Below are 27,326 nucleotides of genomic sequence, written 5' to 3' on the forward strand. Positions count from 1 at the left end.
AGACGATGGACTCTGAAAAACAAACAGGGTTCTAGAGGGGAGGGGGGTGAGAGGATGGGTTAGCCTGGTGGTGGGTATTGAGGAGGGCACATTCTGCATGGAGCACTGGGTGTTATGCACAAACAATGAATCATGGAACACTTCATCTAAAACTAATGATGTAATGTATGGGGATTAACATAAGAATAAAAAAATTAAAAAAAATAAATACTTAGTATTGAGACTTTTAAAAAAAATTTATTAAGGTATGTGGTATATTCACTCCTTAATGACAGTAACAAATAACAATGACTTTCATATATATCATGGCATTTATAATTTAGAAGAAACTCTTAAGTAGTCACAAAATGAATCAACTGAACCCCGGTGTCCAGCCATCCATTTTGCTAGCCATGCCATTTGAAACAAGTCACTTAAGTTGGAACTTTAATAGATTCTAAGACAAAGGTGATAATACAAGGTCTGTCTACTTCACAAGGTCGAGATTAAAGTTGCACACGCGTTGCAATGGGTGTGTTTAGCACACCTCATGTTCCAAACACAGAGAGTGCTAAGATGAATCTTTTCTACATTTGAGCTGTTTTAGACTTTGGGGGGTAAAACAGAGGCACAAATAAGTAGCTAGAACATAAAGGAGCCATTCCTACTTTAAACTGGGTTAAAGTTGAAACAACCACTCAGCCTGATTCATGGGGGATGTATTGGAAGAAAACCTTGTAGGGCAGGCAGTGTGCTCCTGGCTGGGAGAAGGGTTACTGGTATTAACACTTCTTGTGACATTTTTTCTTCATTAAGGGCCAGCAGGTCACATGGACCACACAGGCTGAGTAGAATTTTGACATTAAACTGTGAACAAAATTATTATATTCTTTTGGGACCAAAAAAATTGCTTTAAGCAGTTATTTGTGGCAAATATTCATATTCTCCTTTGGATGATTTATTTACACAAAAATGCTGGGTCTGTATTTTTTCTCCATATATTATCCCATAAATACTAATGGAAGAGTGTAATAGTCTATACTGTTGTTGTTGTTTTGACTAGCCATGTATACACAGCCCATTGTCTCTGCTGAAATGTAAGAAAGCACTGTAATCCCCAAAATTAGTTAATAGAAAGCAAGAAGATAAAATGAGTCGTCATCACATGCTGTTTAGTTCTAATTTTGTAGGATGTTAATGAATTCCCTTTTTCCCCCATTTGAATTCTAGGCACATTCAAAGCAATAATCAACCTCCACAGCCCCCGGTTCCACCATTAGGTTACATGTCCGGAGCCTTGATTTCCGATTTGGAAACAGATGTTCCAGATGATGATGCTGATGATGAGGAGGAAGCTTTAGAAATCCCCCGGCCCCTGAGAGCACTAGAGCAGACACCTGGATCCAGTATGGACAATCTAGACAGCTCTGTGACAGGTAACGGAACTGATTTAATAGGAATAGTTGACCTATTTATAACATTAAAATGCATCAAAAATCAAATACTTTCTTATGTAAGATTTATTCCACTCTAGCTATTTCTATAACATTTTAAATATGTTAATATTAAACACAAAATTCAGAAAGGATTTGGAAATACTTTTGCTTTGCTGCAAAAATGATAAGAAAATTCATGAATTTTTAAAAGCTTTAAAGACATGAAAGAAAACTCAATTATATCCAGCTTTCATGAAAAGTTCACTCTACTGGGGAACCAAGTCTATTACATAAAAAACCTTGACTTTTAGAAATGATATATTTTGTATATCAGGAGCAACATACAAAGTGAATGCAATCTTAAAATGCTTCTCGATATTTTCACTCTGTGAAATCATTCACCGATGAAAATAAGCAAGTCTTCAGAATAAGCCTCTCTAAGGTTGCACAAGGTATTATTTATGGAGTGGAAAAAATGTATAGCAAGATAAGCCATACATTTACACATTTCATATCACTGGATTCAATAATTTCTCCTCTCCCAAGAAATATAGTTATTTTTGCTGTTTACTCCTCCAGCGTCCTCTGCTTTGCTCACCATGTGAAAGGTTGCAGTTGCTACTCTCCTAGGATGATCCCAGGACTGCAACCTATTGCCAAGGATTTAAGTTTATCCCATTTTGTTGAAAAAACGTGAATCCTAATGTGTACACAGTGAATATGGAGAAACATAAAAATTGCATCTTTCTATTCCAGTAGGTATCCCTTCTTTGACACACATACACAAATGTCTCCTATAGGACTATAAAGACATAATTACCACAGATGTAGACCTCGCCTTTGCCTGGCATTGGGTCTTCTCAGAAAATCACCCATTTCTGTATTTATCTTGATGATATCGTCTTCACCCTTGGAGGCAATTACAGTCGCATTTAATTCATTTGTACTCCAGCGCTCCCAGCTTACACAGATTTTGCACTACGCATTAGAGTTCAGCCAACACTGATGGAAACTTCTTTATGGCAGTGATGGAGAAGGATAAGGACCTATATGTTTCCTCTGTATGCCTTCCTGAATAACACAATGTGTGATGCATGAGTCCACTTTTTTTTTTTTGTTTCGTTTTGTGTCTTATCCGGGGGTAGACATGTCTGCTCGCCAGGCTAATTAAGATTTAAGAACTGCAGATATACTGCTGTGATGTGAAATCCAGATCCAACCGAAGGTGGCAGAGCAAAAGTTTAAATCTTTGAATGCAGAGAGCTAACTTATTAGTACACTATTATGTTAAGCCCCTTTGCCTGAATTTGAAGCATAATCTCCTTCAGGGTAAAATTCTGCATATTTTTGCATATCTCAGTAATGATACCGAACTCTTTTCCATTAGGAATGCAGTAAGAATCGCAATAATAACATAAAAAAGGGCAGCTATAGCCTATGTAGTTCTTTTATTAAATATTATAATGTCAGAGATGATAAATATATCTATAAATCAGGAGACTGCCATTTCGTACTTTTCCATGCTCACCTGTTAGAAACATGTTAGAGTATTTAATATGAATGTGGTTAAAACCAATCTGCCTTTCTCCTTGTAGTGAGTATACTCTTCATTCCAAATGAAGCTTTTATTGCTAAGAAAACAATCTGTTTTCCTCCTTGAATTCACTGCTTAATTACTTCCGTGTATAAAAACCTCAGGGTGTTTAGGTATGTATTACGTGATGAATTTACCCTATGAATAATACATCTTCTCAGTGAAGGAAGTTGTACTCTACGAAAAGTAGCCAAAGAGGAAACTCTTTACTTTCGTCTTCTATTTTTTTTTGGCTCTGCGATAACTTTGTGGGGAAGGTATGATCAAAGATTTAATTTGTCTTCTAGTATATAAGTATAATGTAAGTAAATATGAATTAAAATAAGAGTAAATATGTTTTCTCAAAAAAGTGTGTGTGTGTAGGAAGTGTGAGTGACTGTATAGATGTGTGTGTGAGAGAGTATAGATAGGGTTTGTGGTTATATCTGCATGTGAGTGGATGCAGGGGTGTGTGTGTGTGTGTGTGTAGGTGTGTGTGTGTGTGAGTGTAAATAGGATTGTAAGTGTATTACAGTGTGTGTGCACATGCAGGCATGTACACATACATGGAGATGGCCCTGAGGTGAATATATGTACAAACCTAATGTTACGGAAATCAACATACTGATGTATATTATTCTAACGTGTTTATGTTTTCTTCAGACACTTAAAGCTAGTTTAATGGTGCTAAATGAGGTGGGCAATAAAACAGACACTGTTTCCATTGGCTTTTTATGTTTTTAAGATGGTAAGTGCCCACAGAGAGGATTCTGATCTTACTGTAAATTACTTAGGGTTCTAAATTCATGTGTGGTATGAGGAAATCAGGCATTACTTTCATTTAAATCACCTACCTGGTAGAGATTTTCATTTTCATGAAACTAATAACCATTTTTATTAAATGGAACAAACAGTTCTATTCCAATCCCTGAAACTCTAAAGCCAACTAGAATGATAGCCCAATGATAACACAGAGATGGATTAATAAGCCTGTGTATACAATTATTCAGGACTTTACTTGGATATATTACATTCCGACCCTTAACCGCATTAAGTAGTATCAGCAGCTAATAAGGTGCAGAACCCATCTTTATAAAGAAATAATTATATTAATTTCCAATATTTCCATAACAATGAAGTAATTTGTGGTAGACACATCTTCAATTTTGAAATAATGGCTCATGAATGGAAAAGCAAGAAGAGAGGGAAGTATCTGTAGTTCCATATCCCATAATCTCATGTCTTAGCCTGGTTGGGCGGCTATAACAAAAGGCAGTAGACTGGGTGGCTCAAACAACAAGCATTTATTTCTCACCATTCTGGAGGCTGGGAAGTCCAAGATCAAGGTGCCTGAGATCTGGTTCCTGGTGAGTTCGTCTTTCTAGCTAGCAGGCGGCCGTCTTTGTGCTGTGTTTTCATATGGCAGAGAGAGACAGCAAGCTCTCTGGTCTCTCTCTCTCTCTCTTTTTTAAGATTTTATTTATTTATTTGACAGAGACAGAGTGAGAAAGTCAGAGAGCACAAGCAGGGGGATCAGCAGAGGGAAAGGGAGACGCACGCTGCCCAATGAGCAGAGAGCCCCAAGTGGGGCTCGATTCCAGAACCCTGGGATCATGACCTGAGCCACGGGCAGATGCTTAAATGACTGAGCCACCCAGGGCTCTTTTTATAAGGTCACTGATCGCATCGTGATGAACCCACATTCATGGCCTCATCTAAACCTAATTAGCTCCCAAACGCCCCATCTCCTATACATTAGGGATTAGGACTTCAATACATGGATTTTAGGGAGAAATCAACATTTGGTTTCCAAAACTCAGTAATATGGAAAATGTATTTGCAAAACTGCTATATTATATTTATCCCCACAACAAACATTTATCAGATGTCTATTCCTTCCAATCTGTTGACTAAGATTTTAGATATAATAATAATAATGATAGTGATAATAATAATGTTATCAACAACAGCAACAACAACAAGAATACTAGCTTGCATATATACAGATAGCCCTTAGTAGGTACAAGACACTCTCCTAAGCAGTGGCCTGTTTTTCTGTAGTGGCTCTGTGAGCTAAGAATGTTTCTTACATTTTTAAAGGATTCTAAGAAAACATGAAACAAACAAAAACAAAAAAGAGACAGCAAAGTCTCAAATATAGGGTATCTGGCACTTTAAAGAAAAGTTTGCAGATCCTTGTCCTAAAGTTTTAACATATATTAATTCACTTAACTGTCACAACCCTATTTTTTTAAAGATTTTATTTATTTATTCAACAGAGAGAGAGAGAGAGAGTGAGAGAGGAAACACAAGCAGGGGGATTGGGAGAGGGCGAAGCAGGCTTCCCGCTGAGCAGGGAGCCCAATGCGGGGCTCGATCCCAGGACCCTGAGATCATGACCTGAGCCGAAGGCCTAACACTTAATGACTGAGCCACACAGGCATCCCTGTCACAACCGTATTTTTATTCTGATTTTATAGATAAGGAAATTGGGCCATAGAGGGGTTCAAAGTATTTTTAAGGTTACCCACCTGATAAGTGGCAGAAGAATTTTCAAAATTTGTTCTAACTCTTAAGATAAATTACCATGATCCTTTCTCTGGATATGCCCAACTTTTTTTTTTTTTTTTTTAATCTCTGAATTTAACGTATTTAAGAAGAAAATGATTTCCTGGTCTATTATTTAACATATGGATCTCTGTCTCTGTCTCTATCTCTCTGTCTCTCTTCCTTTCTGTGTGTATGCATGTGTGTGTGTGTGTGTGTACATATATGAATAAATAAATAAATATATATATATATGTATATATATACATACAAATACAAAATATAATTTTATCTCTGGAAACATTAGTCCTTACCCCCTATACATTTAATCAAGATTTAAAATATCTTAATTTTTAGATGTAACTTTTATTATTTATTTTCTCGTATTTAGTTCTATATTCAGTTATAGTGACTCATGCTAACAAAAATCAACTGTATCAGCACTTTTTATAGGAAATCTCCTTTATAATTTAATTTATACTATAATTTTAACCTATTTGGTTATAATAAAGTATAAAACTATCTTGATTATAGCACATCACACTCTGTTTGCGGCTAGAAAGTAAACATCCAGAGTTGTTTCAGTCTTCAGGAATATGCTTGCCATATTTCCTCCTTAATGCCAAATCCACCATTTTGGGGTAACAGAACAGGGAAAGGAGTTAATACTTCTTTCTATATCTTCCATGATGGGAGTCCAGGGTAAGAGTTTCCTGAATTTAATGACTCCACCACAGGAAAAAAGAAACAGAAGGCAATGTGAGAGAGGACAGAAGGAAAATGTCCTGTACCTGGCGCCAAGATTCTAACTGCTCCACTGATCACAGAAAGTACAACGGAGAGTGAGTGCCATGAAGTTAAACGAATAAAAGTTTCCTTAACTGCTGGACCCCACATAAATACTACGGCTGAAAGGAAATCGTGGCTTTATATTTTCTGTATTTTATGTCCTTGGAGGTTTTTACTGGAACTCCCCAACCAGATCGTTTTGAAAACAGTAAAACCTGGCAGCCTCACCACCTTCCTCGACCACACAGCTTTTAGAGAATTGGCCACTCGAGAAAGTGTGACCTGATGCCTTACTTTTGTTGCACTCAAGGAAAATATTTTAGAATTAGGGGAATTTCAGAGATAAGGCTACAAATAATTAAATCACTTTCTTAGACTACTTCAACAGCTGTGATGTATTTAAAAAGAAATTAAACATATACTTCAGAATTTAACAGATAAAAGGGGAATATCATATATTCAAATTTTATCTGAGTGGGACAAGTTAACAGGTGCCATATGTCCCAAGGAAGAAATTTTGTAATGACTTATTTTGCTTTCCCTATATATTACACATTCTTTCCCTCTGAGGAATGTAGGTGGAATTGTTGCATATTCAATATGTTTGAGTGAAAGAAGGATTTCTAAAGATTAGACATGTTTTTCTACATTTAAGCAGAGGTCAATATCTGGATTGATTTGTCCAAAGACATTTATAGCTGAAGATTTTATTTAACAGATATTTAGACTGATTGCACTTAATAGGAAGAGTTCCTGGATTAAATATTGGCTGAAAAAATGGGGGACAGCCAGTTTTTGTATCTCATAAAAATGGTAATGCAACAATTAGCAGGGTCATATTATAAAGCACAGACTTTACTCTAGCTTAATGGATCTAAGGATAAGCATTTATCAGCAAGGAAGGATTTAGCATAAAGCGACATGTAAATGAATTGATGACTGATCATAAATTAATTTTAGTGCTGAAGATGTAATAGAGACACAGCAAGATGCCACTTTATCATAGTATTTTACTGCTCAGTAACATTTGAGCAACAACTTAATGTGCTATATGCAGTTCTTCTTTAATAGCTTGAATAAATTTGAGATTTTTTGGCCTTTCAGCAACTTTAAACCTGAGAAATTTCCAAAGATTGAAAATGTAAACACAAATAAATTTGGCTATGTGACATTAATTCATTTTTCATTAAATGTTTAAATATGTATTGATGATGTTTGGGGCTATAACATGTCAAATTGGTATGGATTGCTTATAATTTGTAAAGAATCTCTACCTGAACTCATTCACTTGGTGAATGAGTGTTCATTTTAATGTTTATGTTTGTATTTACATTTATGAAAGAAAACCAGTTATCCCCAAACTTGCTTACTTTTTAATTCATGAATCAATGTGTTTCTTTCCGTCCTATCATTGTCTTCTTTTTTTGTGATGGTTTAGCGAAATGTTCAGATCATTCTTGATGCTTAAATCTAAAAAAAGAGCAAGAACGGTAACCACAGAGAGGTGAAATCAGTGATTGCCAAATAAATGTAATAATTATACAACATGGAAGAAATTTAATATACGTTATATATTTTTTTCTTCATGGTGTATTGCAAATTTTGTTTTAAAATACTCCCCACAAATATACCCATTCCATAGATCATACTTAAATAGAGACAAGGGGCTATCAAAGATAAAGAGTGAGGGACAAAGAGGAAAGAAAATTTATTGCCTTCTTTTTGTTTGTTTCCTTCTTGCCCTCCATTTTGAAGGTGATCTCAACTATACTAACCTGAGGTCACTTGCCCCTCTTTAGCTTGGGTTATGAGGCTTCCTGTTGCTCACCAAGGCCAAACCTGTATGGCATGTGTCTCTTCAACTTTGAAGTCATCTATCTAGTTTCTTAGCTCTTACATAGAGTAGCAAAGAAAACAGAGCTGGTGTTCTTTCTTTATTGACCAAAACCTACTTGAAGCCATGTCTTCCATGCTACTCTCTCTTCCCATGTAAAGGAAAAAGAAAGCACCAAAGAAAATTTCATGAATAACTGAGATTTCTGAGGGCATGGCAAGGAGCATTAACAATCAAGATAAACTCAGAGCAAAGGCACCAAAGTAGCTGAAGTGTTTAGGGACTGGCAAACTTGTAGGTTGAAATCTGCATATGAAGGACTCACTACCGCAGGAGATGAACAGGGTGTTTTTGAAAAAGTCAAGCTAACTCTGCTAAGAGATGTCACTGAGTGCCATTTCTTTAGTGACACTGCTGTGGTGTAGGACTTTTCCTACTTTTTCAGGTTCAGAGACTATTTGTCAAAATGATAAATCCTGAAGCTCAAACCACACAGCAAGCCAACTTGAACAGGAAAAAAAATGAAAGAAAGAAAATCCAGTTATTTCTTGGCTGGTTATAGTGGAGAAAGTAGAATTAAAACAAACAAAAATGGGCTAAGTACATTAAAATAGGTGGTTGAGTGTGGATGGACAATGCAGGAAAAAAAAGCAAATCGCCACTTCATATAACATTATTATCTTACTTTAAATAAGATATTGATAAATGTCAATATTCAAGCATATCAAAGCATAGCTAAGATATGTGTATTAATTAATTTTTTAGTTTTCCCTTTTGGGTAATAACTCACTTCTTTTCCTATTGTCCAAGTTATCAACAAGAGTTGACTGACATTATATTCCTTACTTAATACATTTTCTACAAGTTCTTATGAGTATATTTTTTTCTGTAAATAAAATAAGTTCATTGCTAGGAAATGGCACATGAGATAGAATTACATGTAGGATTTATGGCAAATAATGAGAACACTGAAGACATTTAATTCCATATGCTCGATGTTTGTTGAATTTCTCCTGGGCAAAGCCCCCATAGAAGAAATATGAAAATGAGTAAGAGTCCCTAATTTCCAGAGTTCCACTGTCTAGAAGAAGAGCCATTTATATGCAAGGAACTGTAGTTTGTAGAGGCCAGATATGCTACTATATGCATACTATTTGAAAAACACAGGAAGTAGAGAAATTGATTCCTCCTAAGACAGGGTTAAAGGTGAGGTGGAACCAAGGTGATAAAAGGAATATGGATTGGGACTTTCAAGTTTGGCGGTGGTCAATAGAGTTAGTGACAATCCAGGTGTGTCAAAGGAACCAGAAGTAATGCTATGTATGTAGGTCAGGCAGTGGGAATACACAGGCTGTTAAGAGGGTGGAGGGCTGGAAAGGTAGGTGGGGCCAGATCCCGAAGGATCTCAAAGTCTGAACTTGGAATCTAGATGTGGCATTAGCAAACTGGGTAAGGTTTTGAATGGAGGAGCAAAATTACATGATAAATGAGAAAAATAATTCAGATGACAATGAGGAAGATAGAAGGGACCAGAAGGAAATCAGGAGGCGCCTAAGAATAAAATTGGAGATGGAGAAATAAGAGATGCTTGTTTGGAGAGGGAGTTTCAGAGAGCTGACACGGATTTAGTTGCAGATGCTCTGCAGACTTTTAGAAATACAGAAAACGGTGCATGGAAGAGACCAGGACGGAGCCCTCACGAATTTCAAAAATATCCTCAGTTCTAGGGTTTCATATTCTCCGGTGATCACTGACTGAATCACTTTGATTTTTTTCTTATCTGCTGTAACATTATATTGCAAAGCCCATTGCATCATTTTTCCTTTCGTTTTGGGCTGTTGGTGCTTGACTTGTGATTATTAACTCAGAAATGGTTCTATCAGAGGAGGCTCAGTTGCTGCTGTTATCTGGCCTTCCTTGCAGTGGCCTGTGTCAGGGGAATTTGTTTGGAAAGTAAAAAGTGTATCTCTGTGCTTTTGGCAAATAGAATCAAAACTCTATCTTTCTCTGCTACACTTAACACCCTTTTAACTTCTCAGGTTCTTCTAACCCCTCTGGTTTCTGTTTTCTCTCTCTTGAAAGTGCATGAACCCGTGTGATTGTATCCTGGCACCTGGACTAAAAATACAAATACTGCATCACAGCAACACTCCTAACTATACTGTTGTCTCTTAAACACTGGAGAAAAGGGGTGGGGGGGAGAATCTACGGCACTTGATTTTAATCTCTTTTTTGTGAATATGTAATTGGTTAATGTAGAAAGCATAAATGAGCTTCTTATAAATATTTTTTTGGCTCTCTGTTTAAAAAGTTAGGCTAAGCGACACTTGGCACTTTATTGTGCCATAAATTAATGGTATACACAACTTAATAAATATTGTAATATTAATTGTATTAAGTAATAGATTAAGGTTTCCGTGTGCCTTGGTCTAAGAAAAAAATCTAAACTTGTAAATGACTTGCTGAAAAATTAAGAATACAAGTTATTTCTCAACATCTTCATATTTTGCAGTTCTTGACACATGAAAGTGCAGTTCTTTTCTTCTATTGCCATATTGCGTTTTGCAGAAAAATCCGTATTAATGCCAGTTATATCCTTCATAATGGTTAATTTTCTAAAACAGAGACTCATAGTAAAGAGAAACCTGGAGTTCTTAAAACAATTAAAAAGCAAAGAAAGCATCCTGAGCTTTGAAATTAATAGAAATTTTAAAAGATACATTTTTTCTTTTGTTCTAAGTCTGTATGCTCTGACACTATTTATACCTTTTTTGTTTATAGTGTTTGTTGTTATATTTCCTGATTATTTCAATTTGTATTTTAAAATCTTGAAATGATTCTAGCACTTCCACAGTATACCAGTGTATGTCGAATGGAAATCATCGTTTGAGTCTGCATTAAATTCAAAATATATGTTCACCCTCTTCCTTCATCGGAGTCCTTGATAAGTCTACTTTAAATACACTACAATTTATTTCAATAGAAGTGTTCTTCTCTGAATTGTAGGGCTTAAAATATACATAGCAATTCTCTTTCAGAAAATGATTACGTGATAATTTAAACAATGTCAGACTGGAACCATACGAAACATGTTTTGTTTATGTGTCGCAAACAGGTACAGGTTTTAAAGGAGATTCATTCTTCTGCACTAGGAATGTTTCAACCATGGAGGATGCTTGCATGTGGCTGCAGGAGTCAGGATGAAACCAGATTTGCCTCAAGGAGGAGTGAGGAGTTGAGGCAGCCTACTTGTTCCTTAGTAGAGTGTGTGCAAGGAGATGGGCTGTCCAATATATACCACTCACTAGACAACTACATTTGTTTTTAGGTTCAATGGTAAATGGATGGGGCTCTGCATCTGATGAGGATCGTAACTTTTCTAGTCATAGATCTAGCATAGGTAGCTCCTCCGATGGCTCCATTTTGGCCAGCGGCAGCTTTGCGCACGCATTGGTGGCAGCAGCAGATAAAGCTGGTTTTAGGCTGCATGGAACCAGCCTTACAAGAACAGGTTGGTAGACCCTGGGTCCACACTCTTTGCATCTTTGCATGAGAGAATCTTGTCCTTTAGACACTAAAATATTTTTCTCCTGTTCTTTCTCCTCAGTGAGTCTGACTGCAGGGCTTTCTGTGATATGCATGACCACCGTTGTGATCCTCAATTACCAGAACTTTCTTCTGATGCTACTTTTGCAGAGCCAAGAATAGGCTCCTACTCACCACCTTCTATCCGTTCTTTCCCTTTCCCTTCGTGGCTCTGCTGATTAAATGGAAAATGCTTCCTTTTTATATTACAACCAAGCTGCAACTGAGATTGTCATTAAATTTTCAATAACTCACATGTTGCAAAATTCTCACACAATCGATGGTGTGCTCAGTGATTAAAATTATTTGACTTTTATCGCCATTACTTTCCTTTGCCCCATTTCTTTCTGCAAATGCATTTTCTGGGAAGGCTTTCTCAGCATGGGGTGAATGGGTCTAAGGCTGTCAGTCTAACAGTTCAAATGGCTGATGGTCTTATTAATTGTTTGGCTGTTAAAATTTTAACCCAATAATTTATTATCTGTTTTAAAGGATGCTAATTAAAGATACACCCACTGCATTTGCAACTTGAATAAAATGATGACTACATGTGTATTGCTCTTGCCATATTCTAATTTGGGTTTCTGAGAACAATTGAGTACCAATTATATAACTTTTCATGTATCAGATTCTTTTCCCCAAAAGAAATGTGAGATACATTCTAATAATAGATCAGTAATTTGTGTTTGTTGTTTGACTGAAACAAAATAACTTTGGCATGATCCATGCTATTATATGACTGTACTTCTTAAATGAACTTATAAGAAGGTTCTAATATATGAACTAAATGGAGCTACCTTACAAAACAAACTAATGAAGCCTTTAACGCATTTTTGAAATCTTAATAGTATTAAACTAGTAAACTGAAAAAAAATGATTTTGACCCTTCACTAAACTCTCGGGTGATAAAAAGGAGTCTTGGAAGTTTTCTTTGAATTATACTATCAGTATTTCTTTTGAGTACGCATTAGGAATCTTCAAGCATATAAAAAAATGTTTCCAAGCATTGCAGAGGTTTATTTTTCATATAGCATCCGAACTAAAATATGTTGTAATAAAGCGGTTATTTGAATTTTCTTGCTTTTTGTGGTATAGCTCTAAGCACAGCAGTAAGAAAGTGCAAGGAAACTAATAAATTAGAAGGCGTAAGTGCATTTCTTACATGTATGCTAATAGCTAATAAAGCATTAAGCAATATCATGTCACATTGACTTAAGAAAATGTAACTACATACAATAATTTTGTGTGAAATGAAAGCATGCACAAGAGAATAAATACATGCACATAAAATAACCCTCCCTTACCATAATAAACATTCTATTAAAATCACAAGATGTTGAACGTTTATTAGCTACCCTTTTCACAAAATAAATTTCCCTGCGTATGTACTAAACCTCAAGAAAAGGACATAACACAATTTCATTTTTCAATGAGAATTTGGAGTCTGCTCAGATACAATAATAGTCATCAGAAAATACCTATTGCACTTTGGATATGCAAGGTGAATTTAACCTGCTATCTATCCTATACTATACACTAATGTTATTGAGTTTCTGTAAAAGAGGTAAAATTCATCATGCATTTGTATGGGTTGGTAAGGTCAGTTTAATATATGTCTCTGAGCAGATCTTTCATGTAGATTTGTCAAATGCAATTACTTCAGGACCTTTTTCTGTGCTCAAAGTGAGTTTGTAAGATTCCATGGATAAAATTTGGTTAAGCAAATAAGAAGTACATAATTCAGTTCAGAAGTAACTTCTTTAATTTTAAGAAGTAAAAGCAGCGTGAATTTGCATATATCCATGAAAATATCACTAAGATCGTCAAGGTTAAATAAAAATATAATCAAGTAATATCAAATTTTGGGTTGGTGGATTTGTTTTATATCCATTTGCTTGAATTTTTTCAGTGGGCAGTGTGTTGGTTACTAAAAATTGGGTAAAATAAATGCAACAAGGCATATTTTTTTATGGAGATGCACCAGTATTTGATATCTTCAAATGGCATCTCTAGGCAAGCTTACAGGTTAGGCTAAGTAGAGTAGAAATACAAAACAGGCAGAATCACTGCCTTATGACCTTCTCTATACCCCATTCCCTTTGTTTTCTTTTTAGGCAAAGCTTTTACCTCCTCTCAAAGACCTCGGCCAACCAGCCCATTTTCTGCTGACAGTAATACCAGTGCAGCCCTGAGTCAAAGTCAGAGGCCTCGGCCCACTAAAAAACACAAGGGAGGGCGAATGGACCAACAACCAGCATTGCCTCATCGAAGGGAAGGAATGACAGATGGTAGGTTTGTTTCCTTCTCTCTTGTCTCCTCACTGAAGAGATGCGCTCTGTGCAAATCATTAACTTAGATTAAAGTAGCTATGGTAGATTAGGCATTGCCTCATTATATAACAAGGCAGAAAACCTAACAATATGGTCTTGTTCAAATAAAACACCCTCTTTTCTAACAATCTGAAATTATTTCTGTATTACCAAGCCCCAAGAAATGTGTGCCATACCACTTTTCAATGTTGATCTTGCTGCCATTCTGGCATTTTCCATTAATGCTTTTTAATGAACATTCCCCTTTGAGGTTAGGAAAGAAAACATAGGTAGCACATGCACTTCCCGTGCATTTCTGTTTTAAACTTGGGACATTTCTGACATCAGATTAAGAGAACTTAGATGGTATTTCACTTTTGAAAAAACCATGAAGTGCTTTGTAATTTAACAATTTTTTTAGTTTTATAAATTTCAGGGCTAAAAGCATACTACAGATCATCTGGTCGATGGGTCAGCAAACTTTTCTGTAAAAGTCCAGATAGTAAATATTTTTGGCTTTACCTGGCCATACAGTCTCTGTCACAAATACTCAACACTGCCATTGTAGTACAAGTGTATTATCGAAAAAAAAAAAAAAAGAATTGAGTGTGAGTGATTTCCAAAACCTTATTGATAAACAGGCAGTGGCTGAATTTGGCCCATGGACCATAGTTTGCTGATCTATTTCAATTCTTTTATTTATGTATAGCATTCAGTCTTTGAGTTTTTCTGGTTTCAGGAAGCACAATATTCCTGGAGATGTCCTCGTTCACTAAAGATTAGTTCATCTCTATAAAGTGGGATCTATTTCCCACATGTTCAACTTAATTCTCAGACATTTAAAAATAGGAATACAAATATTTATCCTGACGTTTTCTTCTAAGGAATATTTAAGATGATTGATGTCAATAGCCTAGTATAATGCCCGACCCAAAGGTAAATTTCTTCCCCCTTCTCAGTGCTATCCCCTACAGGCACACAAACTTTATCCTGAGGTGGTTCTACTAAACACCAAAAGGATGAACTTAGCCAAGCCGCACATTAGAACCATCTAGGGAGCTCTTAAATTATACCCTGGGGATTGTGATTTAATTGTTCTGGGTGAAAACCAATTATGGGTATTTTTTTTTTTTTATTTTTTTTTTATTCTTATGTTAATCCCCATACATTACATCATTAGTTTTAGATGAAGTGTTCCATGATTCATTGTTTGTGCATAACACCCAGTGCTCCATGCAGAACGTGCCCTCCTCAGTACCCACCACCAGGCTAACCCATCCTCCCCACCCCCCTCCCCTCTAGAACCCTGTTTGTTTTTCAGAGTCCATCGTCTCTCATGGTTCGTCTACCCCTCCGATTTCCCCCGCTTCATTCTTCCCCTCCCGCTACCTTCTTCTTCTTCTTTTTTTTTTTTTTTCTTAACATATATTGCATTATTTGTTTCAGACAATTATGGGTATTTTTAAAGCTCCATGAATGAATCTAATGTGCAGTCAGCATTGAGAAGCTATGACGGAGTCCATAGCATTCATTTCAGTCTCTTAGACTTACCATTATAGGACAGAATGAGGCTTAGTTGGGAAAGTACTTACTCTTTATTGGTTTGGGGGGAAGGGTCTGTATCTGGCTGCCATCTTTGTGCTTTCGTTTGTCATTTTGTAATTCAGGGCCAACTTTAAAAGTCAACCATAACTTGTTCTAAAAGCTTTCAGGTTTACTTATCTTTCCTGTTACCTTGTTTTCATTGGGAAGTGTTTCTGTGGAATTTGAGGGTAAGGGTGCACTCAAGATTTTGATTCCTTTATAAACGAATATCCTGTGGTGAACAAAAATTCTCACCACTGCCTTTCTGCCTCAGATGATCTGAAGATTAGTCGAGCACTTAAAACAGTCAGTAGTGTTGATATTATTCCCTCTAGATAAAAAGGACCACCCCCATTGATATGGTAGTCATAAAACTCAGAATTAACAATTTTTTATAGTTTTCCTGCTATCAATGTTGTGGAAAGAGAAAAAAATTTTTTTTTCTGAAATGTTTGAAGATTATTTCCAGAATATGTGGAAGATAAAAAATATAAACCAACAAAATGGAGAGCGCTCCTTTTCTTCCTAAAATACTTTTCTTGCAAGGTTTTTCAGAAAGTCTGGTTAAAGCAAGCTGCCTCCTACTTTAAAGCATGATCAATTTATTACTTATCTTTCTAAACAAGAAACAGGTCCCTAACTCTTAAAGTTGCCAGCATTTCAAAAGGGGCTTATGGATTATGTGTTGTTTGTAGATATACTTTGGAAGTAGTGATATTGCAAGGGAAATTTTGGCTCCCTTGTCTTCCCAAGTTTATGATTCAACGATGTTCTAGTTATGACAGGAGGACATTTATTATGGATGGCACTCTATAGATTATCTTTAAGGATGTTGTTATTTTATAGTAAATGTATGTGCCATAGATTGATATGGTATGAATCCAAGCATCAGTATTAATTTTATAATATTTGTATGTAAAATCAAACTGTTCTTTTAGGGAGGGCTGCTGTTTAGTAGCACTTAGTGTATAGACATTTTTATACTAAAACTTTTGCTTTATACATTTTAGAATTATATTTGGTGAGTAAATTAATCAGGCTAATTCCTGGCAGCTGCTATACCAAACAGTCGCTTAGTACAGCAAGTTTGTTTCTCATGGACACAGTAATTTATAAAGGTCAGGTTGCTCTCCTCTAAGTAGTAACGTGAGGATGTATGCTTCTCCAATATTGGGATACCATTATTTTTAAAGTGAGACATGTATGGCTTCTGAGCGAGGGGAAGACAAAATCTGGGTGATCACCTGGGAAGTTCTATGGTCAGACCTGCAAGTGGCACATGTCACTCCTCATTTCCTTGACAAGAGCACTGGCACATGACATCAGACTACTGACTAGAGTGGGAAAATAGTATTTTCTTGTGTCTAGTAGGAGGAACTGGGAGTGGTGAAAAACATCAGTCTCTGTCTCAAAGGCAAAGCAAACCCCAACACACACATCAAGGATTCTTCTTCTGCCTTGAATAAAGACTCTTCTAAGCAGGCATTGCTCAATTGAAATCTTCTATTCCATTTGCATAAGCTAAAGAATACCCTTTAAAACGAATATATTGACAAATGCTGAAGAAAGAAAGCAGAGAAAGTAGTTTTCTATCCATCAACCTTTTTTCCTGAGATCATTGCCTTCCAGTCTGTTCTCCCCTCGTTCCTAATGTCCTGGTTAGAGAAGGGACTCTTTCCTCTTCCACAAACTAGCTTGGCCACAAACTAGCTCTGCTACAAACTAGCCTGTACCATTAAACAACTTCCTTTATTCATGAATCTATTCATTCCCGTGCCAAATGATAGGCTGGAAACCAACAGGCAAAATTCCCTGCCTTTTTGGAGCTTACATTCTACTGAGGGAAGATAAAGAACAACATAATTATATAAGGGAAAATAAAAGTATATAAGACGGTGGTAAGTGTCATGGAGAAAAAAACATAGGAAGGAAGTCGAGAAATATCGGGGATAAAGGGGGGGAGGTCTTTTTTAAATAAAGTCTCAGGGAAAGCTTGACCAAGTAAATTACAGTGGAGAAGACTGGAAGATTAAAAGGAAAAGAGCAATGCTGATATCATGGAAAGGTCATTCCAGGGCATGAGGACGGCAAGTGGAAGCCTGAAGCTTATTTGCTGAAAAGTAAGAGAAGCAGTGTGACTGAGGCAGAGAGAGCAACAAAATAGAATATGAAGTTAGACAAGTCAGTGAGGGCCAGTGTTTGTAGGATCTTAAGCTTCTGTGAGGACATGGGCTCTTACTTTGAATGGGAAACCATCAAAGGGGTGTGTGTGTGTGTGTGTGTGTGTGTTTGTTTTTTTAAGGTGAAGGAGTAACATGATCTTACTTATGCTTCTATTCTTAAAAAAAACACTCTAGCTGTTATGTCAAGATAGACTAAATGTGCTTCTGTGCGGAAGCACAGAAACCGCATAAGAGGTTGTAGAAGTCATATAGGGAAGAGATGTTAGAGGTTCCTCCCGAGGTTAGAATCAGTGGAAGCAATGAGAAAGATTGAATTCTGGATATAGCTTGGCAGAGCCCACAAGATTTGTTCATGAAATTAACACAGGCTGTAAGGCAAGGAAGTCAATGATTACTCCAAAGTCTTGGTCAACTTGTAGAATGCAATTGCTGCTAATTGAAATGATGAACACTACAGAAGAAGCATATCTTGTAGAGGAAGGTCCAGAACTCAGTTTTGATGTGTGAAATTTTAGATACTTTCTAAACATCTAAGTTGAACTCCTCAGTATGGATTTAGTCATGTGAGTCTGGAGCTCACAGAAGGGGAGATCCCAGCTGTAGATATTTGATTTCTTTTTGCCTTTTTTTTTTTTAACCTGAAAAAGAGGATAATAACGGCACATATTTCATTGGACTGTTGTGTGCCTGACAATAAGAAATCCTCAGTAGGCCAGTAAGAGACTCTTCAGTGAATTGATTTATTTGAAATGAATCAACATGGAAATGAATAATAAATTTAAGTAAACATATTTGATTACATACTTTTATTTTTGCTGCAGTCATTCTTAATCCATCTTTTTCCCAATTTGTTTATTTCAGTGTTCATGCCATGTTCTTTCTTCTTAGAATATAAAAACTCCAAGTATATTACTTAATTATGTAGCCATATAATTTCAGGTTAAATTAAATAGTAAGCAGAATTTTGGCTAGCATAAGCAGATGCCATTTTGGCCATTTTAAAAATGAAGCTGCTTTGATGGAGAATAAAAATCAATGACCAGATATGTTATTTTGAAAGCAAATATAATAATTCCTGCTCCTCCCCACAACTGGCAGTCTTAAGTCCAAACACACAAATGAAATAATTACTTTACATTTATAATAATATATACTAAAGGAAGTCAGTATTGAATAAAAGGAAACACTAAACTCATTGGTGGATTATTCTACAAACAGATATCACAATATTGGATTAGCTCTTCATTTTGGAAGAAATGTTCCAAGTGCAACTTTATTCTCCCAGATGGAAATGCTGTTCCCTTCAATAATTAGTAATTCATAATCTAACAAGAGAACATACATAAGAACTAGGAATTCTGCTTCAACATGGGAACTCCCAAAGCAGATGCAGAGGAGAGTATTATTGTCAATTCAATGGAGGACGATATCATTTCTCATTAAGGGAGAATATAAAGCTTCTTAAAGTCTTTAAAAAGAACAACAGCCTTCCTTAAGGAAGCTGTCTTTTGTTCACAAAAGATTTGTGCTTTTTCCTTTTAAATTTCACAAATAGTATTATTAGAAATAAGAGCACAAATACAACAATGATATGGGAAATAATGGGCTAATATTATATGCAACAGCCCCTATTAATAATATAAATTTGTAGTGCATATGATATTTGATTTTATGAACAATTAATGTAATCACTGATATTCTAAGGATGAACAGAGAAGTTTGCAATAGTATGCCAGAAAGATTAGAAGGTAGTAGTGTTTAGAATGTTCAGGAGATTTCAAAATCTTCAACAAAGTAATTTTAGAACTAGTATAATGATATAAATCACATAATAGGACTAGTACACTACTTAAAGAAAGATGAAAGAAGAGATTAAGATCACGGTTGAAGACAATCAAAATATAAAGGTGTCATGATCCAAACAGCTAATGAAAGGAAAATGAGAAATTAGCTGCATGTTCGAACTTTTGATTTTTTCATATCTTATATTTAATTTAAAGAGCTTTTTTGCAAAGTTATCTATTCTACTACATCTCAAATTTTTATGATGACTTGTCTATTCTAGCACCATGAAGCATATTTTATCTGTACTCTGAACATTGGTTATTACTTATTAAAATTAATACACTGGAAGATTATAATGTATTAGTTGTAACTCATTAGCTAACTCATGAAACGAACAGCCAGAATTGGTTGTCAGGCAGAATGTTAATTGCATTTAATAAATGTTAGCTTAACCCTTTGACTGTTGCTAAATGTACCACATACATGGGTAAAGGCAGTCATATGTTGCATATAATATGGCATATAGTTCTTAATTTCCTGAGGGCAACATTTCCGATGGAGATTGGCAGGATAACCTTTATTCTTCTCGGGGCCTTTCATTAACGCAGCTGCTAGAGTGTCTAGTCATTTTGTGTCACGATATGTCTACTTTGAGGAGGTGGGGGTGGACAATGGAGAAAATATGGAGAACACATAAATTGCCTTTTATACCTTGAACATTAGCCTCAATGTGCAATTGAAAACACTGTCCGCATATAATAGTTGAAATCAGTTGATTTTGTTTCAAAGACACTGTGATCCAAATATAGCAAAGAGATCAATAATAGGCATTTTAGATAGAAATAACTGACCTTTGCCCCCCGCCTCCTCCCCCCAAATTTGTTTTGCATGAGTGAGACTTTTAAGATGGCACGGGTTTTTTTCTTCATCTTGAATTAAAACCTGTATTTTTTCATTAAATTTTAGTCCATTCTAAACATTATTCACAATTTTTAGATCTTCCACCACCACCAGATCCCCCTCCAGGTCAGGGTTTAAGGCAGCAAATAGGCCCGAGCCAGCATGCTGGTAACGTGGAAAACTCAACAGAGAGAAAAGGAAGCTCTCTGGAGACACCACCAGCATCCAGCTTAGAAGACACAAAGAGCTCATTGGATTGTCCAGCTAGAACGTCCCTAGAGTGGCAGCGACAAACCCAAGAATGGATAAACTCCACAGAACGCCAAGAAGATATACGGAAAGCCCTACACAAACAAAGTGTTGGACCAGGTGTGTTCTGCACAGTCCCAGGAAAGTGTGGACTTTTACCTTTTGTTTTCCTACCAGGTATTTTAGAAGTGGCAGTTGTTTAAGAGCATCTGAAAAAAGTTTGCCTTGAGTCACTGAAAAGTTGGGATTCCTCAGCAGAATTTACCAACACACACCTTAAGGCTGATTCCCGTGGGGATTTTTCCTCAAGTTAACCTCTGCATAGGGGTATTTGAGCTCAAGAGACCTCCAAGCTTCACCTGTATTGTTCAGGAGACAATTTGATTTTTTGCCTTTTAATGTTTATATCGAAATACTTTTAAGACCTCTAAATTTCATCTTAATGTCAATTTAATCCCTGCCTTCAACCAGTTTCATTTTGACTGAAGTAACTAGTCATTTTGAAAGCAGAACTCACTTCAGTCAAATCATTGAATTCATTGAAATAACAAAGTTGCTTATAAATGCACACAAATATCTCAGGATAGAAAAGGTTAAACTGGGCCTGTACTTTCTCCAACTGATTAAATTTAGTTGATTGTTAACACTTCACTGGGAAATATTCTTGTTTATAAATCAAGCTTCCTGGAACTGTCCCAAAATAAATGTCATCATTTGTGGTTGGATTTTTTTTTTGGAAGGGGTAGTGGCTGTTGGGACCTATTATAGAAATACATTTTCTGGAACATTTCTTCTCATATTGGATTCACTTTCATTGAGTATTAAAACATACACACAAACACACACACAACAACATTTGAGAGTTTCTTTACACATTTATTTTTTACTTTGGACTCAATCTTTTGTAGATATGTCCACTACCCATGCATTTTCAAAAATTATATGATGTCACAACTTGGTGCCTAAGGTTTTAGAAAATGTAATATATACAAGAGTCAAAATATGTCAATTTTAATACCAAGACTTAGTGAAACATTTAGGAAGCTTACATCATTCAGGCTGTGAGAGAAAAAGTATGTGATCCTTGAGACTTCATAAAGACCATCTAAGGAGAGAAACAGTTATCACAGTAATAATAATGGCCATACCTAAAAGAAGGAAAAAAAAGAAGAGGTAGAGAGAAAAAGAAGAAGAAAGAAGGAAAGAAAGAAAAAAATGTTTCAAAATATTAGGTACTTAATACACATTGTGTTATTTGTAGAGAATTGATACATAAAATATGTTTTCATTTATTATTATTTATTTATGAAAATGTGTATTTCTCTTTTTCTGTTAAGGAAATACACAATCCTTAAAATAATGTGTTTCTATCCCCAGAAACAACAAAAATTTAGGAAGCTTATTTCAACTAATATAGTTCTTTATCCAAATTGAGAAAATGTTGCTATAAAGTGAAACAAAAACCATGTTTCTTCAATCTTAATTGAAAAATTTAATTGGAGCCACACTGAACACCAGAAATTATACTCAGAAATGCTTTTGTTAAACAATATGGTTCACTGTATGCAACTCCCTTTTATTAATAAATTTAAATTTTGCAGATGATATATAACATATTTTTATCCCCAAATTTATTTTTTTAAGATTTTATTTATTTATTTGAGAGAGAGAGAGCATGAACAGGGGGAGGAGCAGAGAGAGAGGGAGAAGCAGATTCCCTGCTGAGAGGGGAGCCCAACACAGGGCTCCATCCCAGGACCCAATCCCAGGACCCCAGGATCATGACCTGAGCTGAAGGCAGACACTTAACTGACTGAGCCACCCAGGGCCCCTATCCCCAAATTTCTTTTAATTTAATCCTGTTTTAGATCCTATTATCAGAAATGTTATCTGCACATGGAAATTTTTTAAATATCTGGGCTTATTAAACCTCTTATTTTTAATTTTACTGAAGAGTGAAATGGGAACACCCAAGTGGCTCAGTCGTTAAGCGTCTGCCTTCAGCTTAGGTCATGATCCCAGGGTCCTGGGATCCAGCCCCGCATCGGGCTCCCTGCTCCGCGGGGGGTCTGCTTCTCCCTCTCCTACTCCCCCCTGCTTGTGTTCCCTCTCTTGCTGTGTCTCTCTCTGTCAAATAAATAAATAAGAAGTCTTTATTTAAAAAAAAAGAGTGAAATGGTAAAATAGCCCATCGTGAACTTAGTATTAAAAGTTTGTTTTGCCTCCTTGTTGCTCGTCAGCTTAGCACTTTGTGTTTCTTTTTCAGAGGAGACATTGGTGCCCTACAGCAAGCCCAGTTTCCCATCTCCAGGAGGTCACAGCTCATCAGGAACAGCTTCTTCTAAAGGATCCACTGGACCAAGGAAAGCCGAGGCGTTGAGGGGAAGTCACCAGCGCAATGCCAGCGACCTTCTTGACATAGGATATATGGGCTCAAATAGTCAAGGACAGTTTACAGGTGAATTATGTAAGTGCTTTAGGACACTTAAAAGGCTCTGGTGATTGAGAACAAAGAGTGGGTTAATAATGTAGGGGAGGAAAAAGTTTCCTTGACCCTCTTAGGGTCCCAGCCTGGGTCTGAAAGTTAAACTGATAAAGACAGATTAACAGGAGAAAAGCCTACAAATTTTATTGAATTTTTACATGTTCATGGGTGATTTCAGAAGAGCATGAAGACCCAAAGAAGTGACCAGAGTAGAAAGCTTTTATATTTTTTAGACAAAGAAACCATAAACTTGTGAAGATTTTATGAGACCAAGGGGTTTGAGTAGGGGAGTAGTCAATGGTAAAGAAGTAACTAGGAAGATAAAGGTTAGTTTAACAAGGTTTGTTTGCACAGATTTCTCGGTCCCATAACTCTCTGTCCCTGGGAATAAGAATGTCTTCCTTCCTCTGGTAGAGGGAGGGTAACTTTCATGTGGAAGTTTTATGACCCATTTCAGAAAAGAAGAGCCAGTGGGGAGGAGGGAGGTCAGAGTGACTTTCCTGCCTCTGTCGGTTTCTCAGACTTCTTCAGCTTTCGATATTCAGTATGCCAAGGTGTCATATTTTGGGGTAGCATGTCCTGAGCCTCATCAATAATATTGGGACTATAAACAAATTTCAGAATAGTAGAAATCTTTCTTTGCTATGAGAAAAAAATCGATTATGATTTTGAGCAGGTTCAGTCATAATGTAGACCACTGCTATTTACAGCCATCTATTAAATGAATATTTCTTCTACTTCAAGTCTGATTTACCCTATACAAAAATTGCCTATATTTAGGCAATTAATCTTAATATTTAGAAGTTAATTAAACATAGTCCACTTTGCCTTTTAAAGAACCTCAGGAATTCCTCATTCCCTAGTTGCTCTTCATTTATTTATTTTTTTTTTAAATTTAGGCAGTTGACCTTGTAAAGCTGATCTTTGATTATAAAAACATATTTTATAAATAAATTTCTTTTTGAATAAAGAGCCAACATTGATAGTATAACTAATCTATAAAAATAAAATACCAGGCAACAGAGAAAGATAGCATGTCACAGTATGTCACAGGAAGAAGCACTGAATTCTTTGTGTTAATTTTTTTCATGAAATTTACCAATTCTGCTATCCAACGTCAGAATTATACTTGTCGAATATTTTCAGCTGCTTGTTTGGATTCATGTTAAAAGCACTGCTGAAGGAGCAGCCCTGGGTTCCAGTCTTCTCAACCCAGAGCAAGTAAACTACCTTCCCAATCTCTCTACTTCCTGACCTAAAACATGGCATTACTATTACGCTTACATATACTGATCTGATTATTAAGATATGTTTATAATTTTTAATTTGATTCGTGACTACTTGGGTTTTGCTTTGACTTTTATTTTAGAGTGACTATAAACTCACAGGAGATGTGCACAGATAGCTCTACATGGATTCTAAATCTCCAGATTTTACAATGTTTCTTTCTTCCCCTCCCATCACTGTATTTCCCAACTTTACACACTCACAAAATCTGTCTGATGATGTTCTCTTCATTTATTATCTATTTGCCTTGCTTTTTGTTGTGCTGGTCAGGATGAAAGACTACTTAATTTCAATGCAAACTTATTTCTGATTTTTTAATCTCTTTGTAGAGTAACTGAGAGGAGACATGCAAAGCTGCTCTGAAGGACCACCAGGTCTGAACTCATGGAAGTGATGACACTAAACAGTGCAATGAACAATTTCTTTATTTATGTACAATTAAAAGAACTGTAAATGCAATGTAAAGACACACAGCCACACATATCCCACAGATATTTTACTTGTGTTCTTCTCTTAACTACACCACCCACCTTAACTCTTTCTTGTCAGGAGTATATAAAAAAGAAAGAAAAGCAAACTCGCCCTCCAGGAAGAAAAGGATTTTCCTCTGTATATAATTTCTTTTGTGCATTGCTATGCAAGCTCACTCTTTTTAGATCTGTTCATACTATTGTCTGTTTTTATTGGTCTGTTGTACTATATGTGAATTAATAGGCTGTGGTGCCATATATTAACTTTTAATTGTGTAACTTTTATGTTTAAATTTTGCACTGCAATTTTTTTTGGTGATAAGCACAAATCTCTACTCCTCGTGACATGAAGAACAAGACTGAATGTGAAGGGAGTTTCTGTACTGTAAGCTAGGCTGGATATGCTGGTTGGAACCAATCACGTTAGATGGTTTGCAGCTGGGGTGTAGGAATAGGAAGATGCAAAGGAACAGTGGTCTTGGCAAAGTCTTCTTTGAATATCAGGGACTGAGTCAATAAAAAGAAAAGCAGAAAGGTGGCTTTTACTATTGACAAAAAGAAGGGGTCAAAGAAAGAAATTTAAGTCTTAAGGCTAAATAGACATTACAATATGCAGGTAGCAAAGATGTACTAAGCTTGCTAAAAAAAAAGAAAAAGAAAAGAAATCAAGGTTATATGTAGAATCAACTTAACCTGTCATTGTAATTGACCCATCTGAGAATTATAACAAGCAAAAGGAAATTAAGGTGTTTCACAAGAGCTGTGTTTATATTACAGTTTTTATAAAAGCATTTTCTGAATTACCATAATTAATCTCTCCAACTCATTAAGTCAGAATATAATGTGAAGTTCCCCAAGGAAACAAACAAAATGAACTCTAGAATATCTAGCAAATAGTTAAAGAGGCAATTTATTATTAGGACATACTCGGGCTGCTTCCAAATGCAAAAACTCTATTGCAATATCTCGTTTGATCTTTCTAATACATGTACAGTACACACTAGAGGATAGAGCTGCATCACTTAAATTTATGACTTTGAAAAAATAATGCAGTCTATAGACAACTTTGTGTTTTATTTGGTTAAAAAGTGAAGTTTATGCCACAAATGTATAGCCAAATTGTAAGTGCTTACAAAGCAGTGCTCAGAGTATGTTCAGTTCACAGTAAGTAGATTTATTGGGATAAACATTTTGTGGTACATTCTCAGAAATTGGCTACCAACTAAAATATGTTTGACCCGTTTTGAATGAGTAAGTTGAAAAGAGAAATTTAAAAGGAGAAAAATGCATGTTTATACACTTTTTAAATAAAACCAAACCTCATTAAGTGGACATTAATAACAGTGTCCTGCCTCATTTGTTTCCACGACTTTGAGAACAAGAAATTCCTGAACATCAGTCATATATGGTCAAAATGAATCCGACTTTGAAATATAAGTCAGCCCCTGTATGTGTAGAGTCGATCAGTCAAGTAGAAGAGACCTTCCCTGAAATTCCCACTTGTGACATTTTTTCTGTGTGCTGCCTACACAACTGTAAATTCTATTTCTAGTTATACTTTCTCATGTTTTTCCTATGATGTGTTCAGTAGTTGATATTTTGAAAAATGTTCGATGTAATGATTAGAATCATTTCTAAAATATGGGACCTGCTTGAATGACAATTCATACTCCCATGCATGATTGGCTCAGTCACCAATTCCATATCATACTGTTATAGCAAAGGGATAATATAATTCATTTTCTCTATCCTTTTTGTTCCCTGAGACTGCATCAACACAGGCAAGAGTGGAGGAACGTAATGTTCTTTATGGCCCCCAACATCTTCTTGGTGCCATGTAGCTCATTTCTTCACCGAAGAGAAAAAACATTCTGAGACACACTTATTAAATGCTTTATCAACTTTCTACCACCAGTGCCTGAATTTTAATGCAGTTTGCTTTCTCTGGGTCAGATTGTCTAGGGAAGAAGAGAAGTTCCTGTGAAGAATGACTACATACTATTCACAACTGTAGGATGTGAGGAATTTAATTTTTATTTATGCGGTTCCCTACTTCACCTCTTTCTATTTAAAAGCAAACAAAGTTTTGTTCATTTGTGTTCCCTCTTTATGCTTCTCTGTAACCCACTTTAGAGTAAAGCTTTAATTCATTACATTTATTACACGTCTATGTTGATCCCTAATGTGACAAATAAACCAAGACTTCAGTGTAGAGTATGGGTATAAAAGTGACTTCTGGAATAACGCAGGACATAGCATCATACCTTCCTGATTATTTTCAGTGTATAAAACGTAACCGTTTTGGTTAGGTTTTGTCAGTACAGACCCTAC

General features: G+C 36.0%; 1 protein-coding gene across 2 annotated transcripts in view; it reads left to right on the top strand.

Annotated features, from left to right (window-relative positions):
• ROBO2 (roundabout guidance receptor 2) overlaps positions 1 to 26,320 on the top strand; it is a 1,281,409-nt gene extending 1,255,089 nt beyond the window's left edge. The window contains exons 24-28 of one of the 2 annotated variants that reach the window (XM_044919552.1): positions 1,210 to 1,415; positions 13,858 to 14,031; positions 20,601 to 20,873; positions 23,020 to 23,211; positions 24,855 to 24,990. In XM_044919552.1, the coding sequence (XP_044775487.1) occupies positions 1,210 to 1,415; positions 13,858 to 14,031; positions 20,601 to 20,873; positions 23,020 to 23,211; positions 24,855 to 24,859 (850 nt within the window). In that variant the 3' untranslated portion in view covers positions 24,860 to 24,990. Of the gene's footprint in view, positions 1 to 1,209; positions 1,416 to 13,857; positions 14,032 to 20,600; positions 20,874 to 23,019; positions 23,221 to 24,854 lie in introns of both variants that reach the window. The other variant, XM_044919554.1, reaches the window with a different exon arrangement.
• The last annotated feature ends 1,006 nt before the right edge of the window (positions 26,321 to 27,326 follow it).

Source organism: Neomonachus schauinslandi, chromosome 1 (assembly GCF_002201575.2).
Source record: "Neomonachus schauinslandi chromosome 1, ASM220157v2, whole genome shotgun sequence".
Taxonomy (NCBI): domain Eukaryota; kingdom Metazoa; phylum Chordata; class Mammalia; order Carnivora; family Phocidae; genus Neomonachus; species Neomonachus schauinslandi.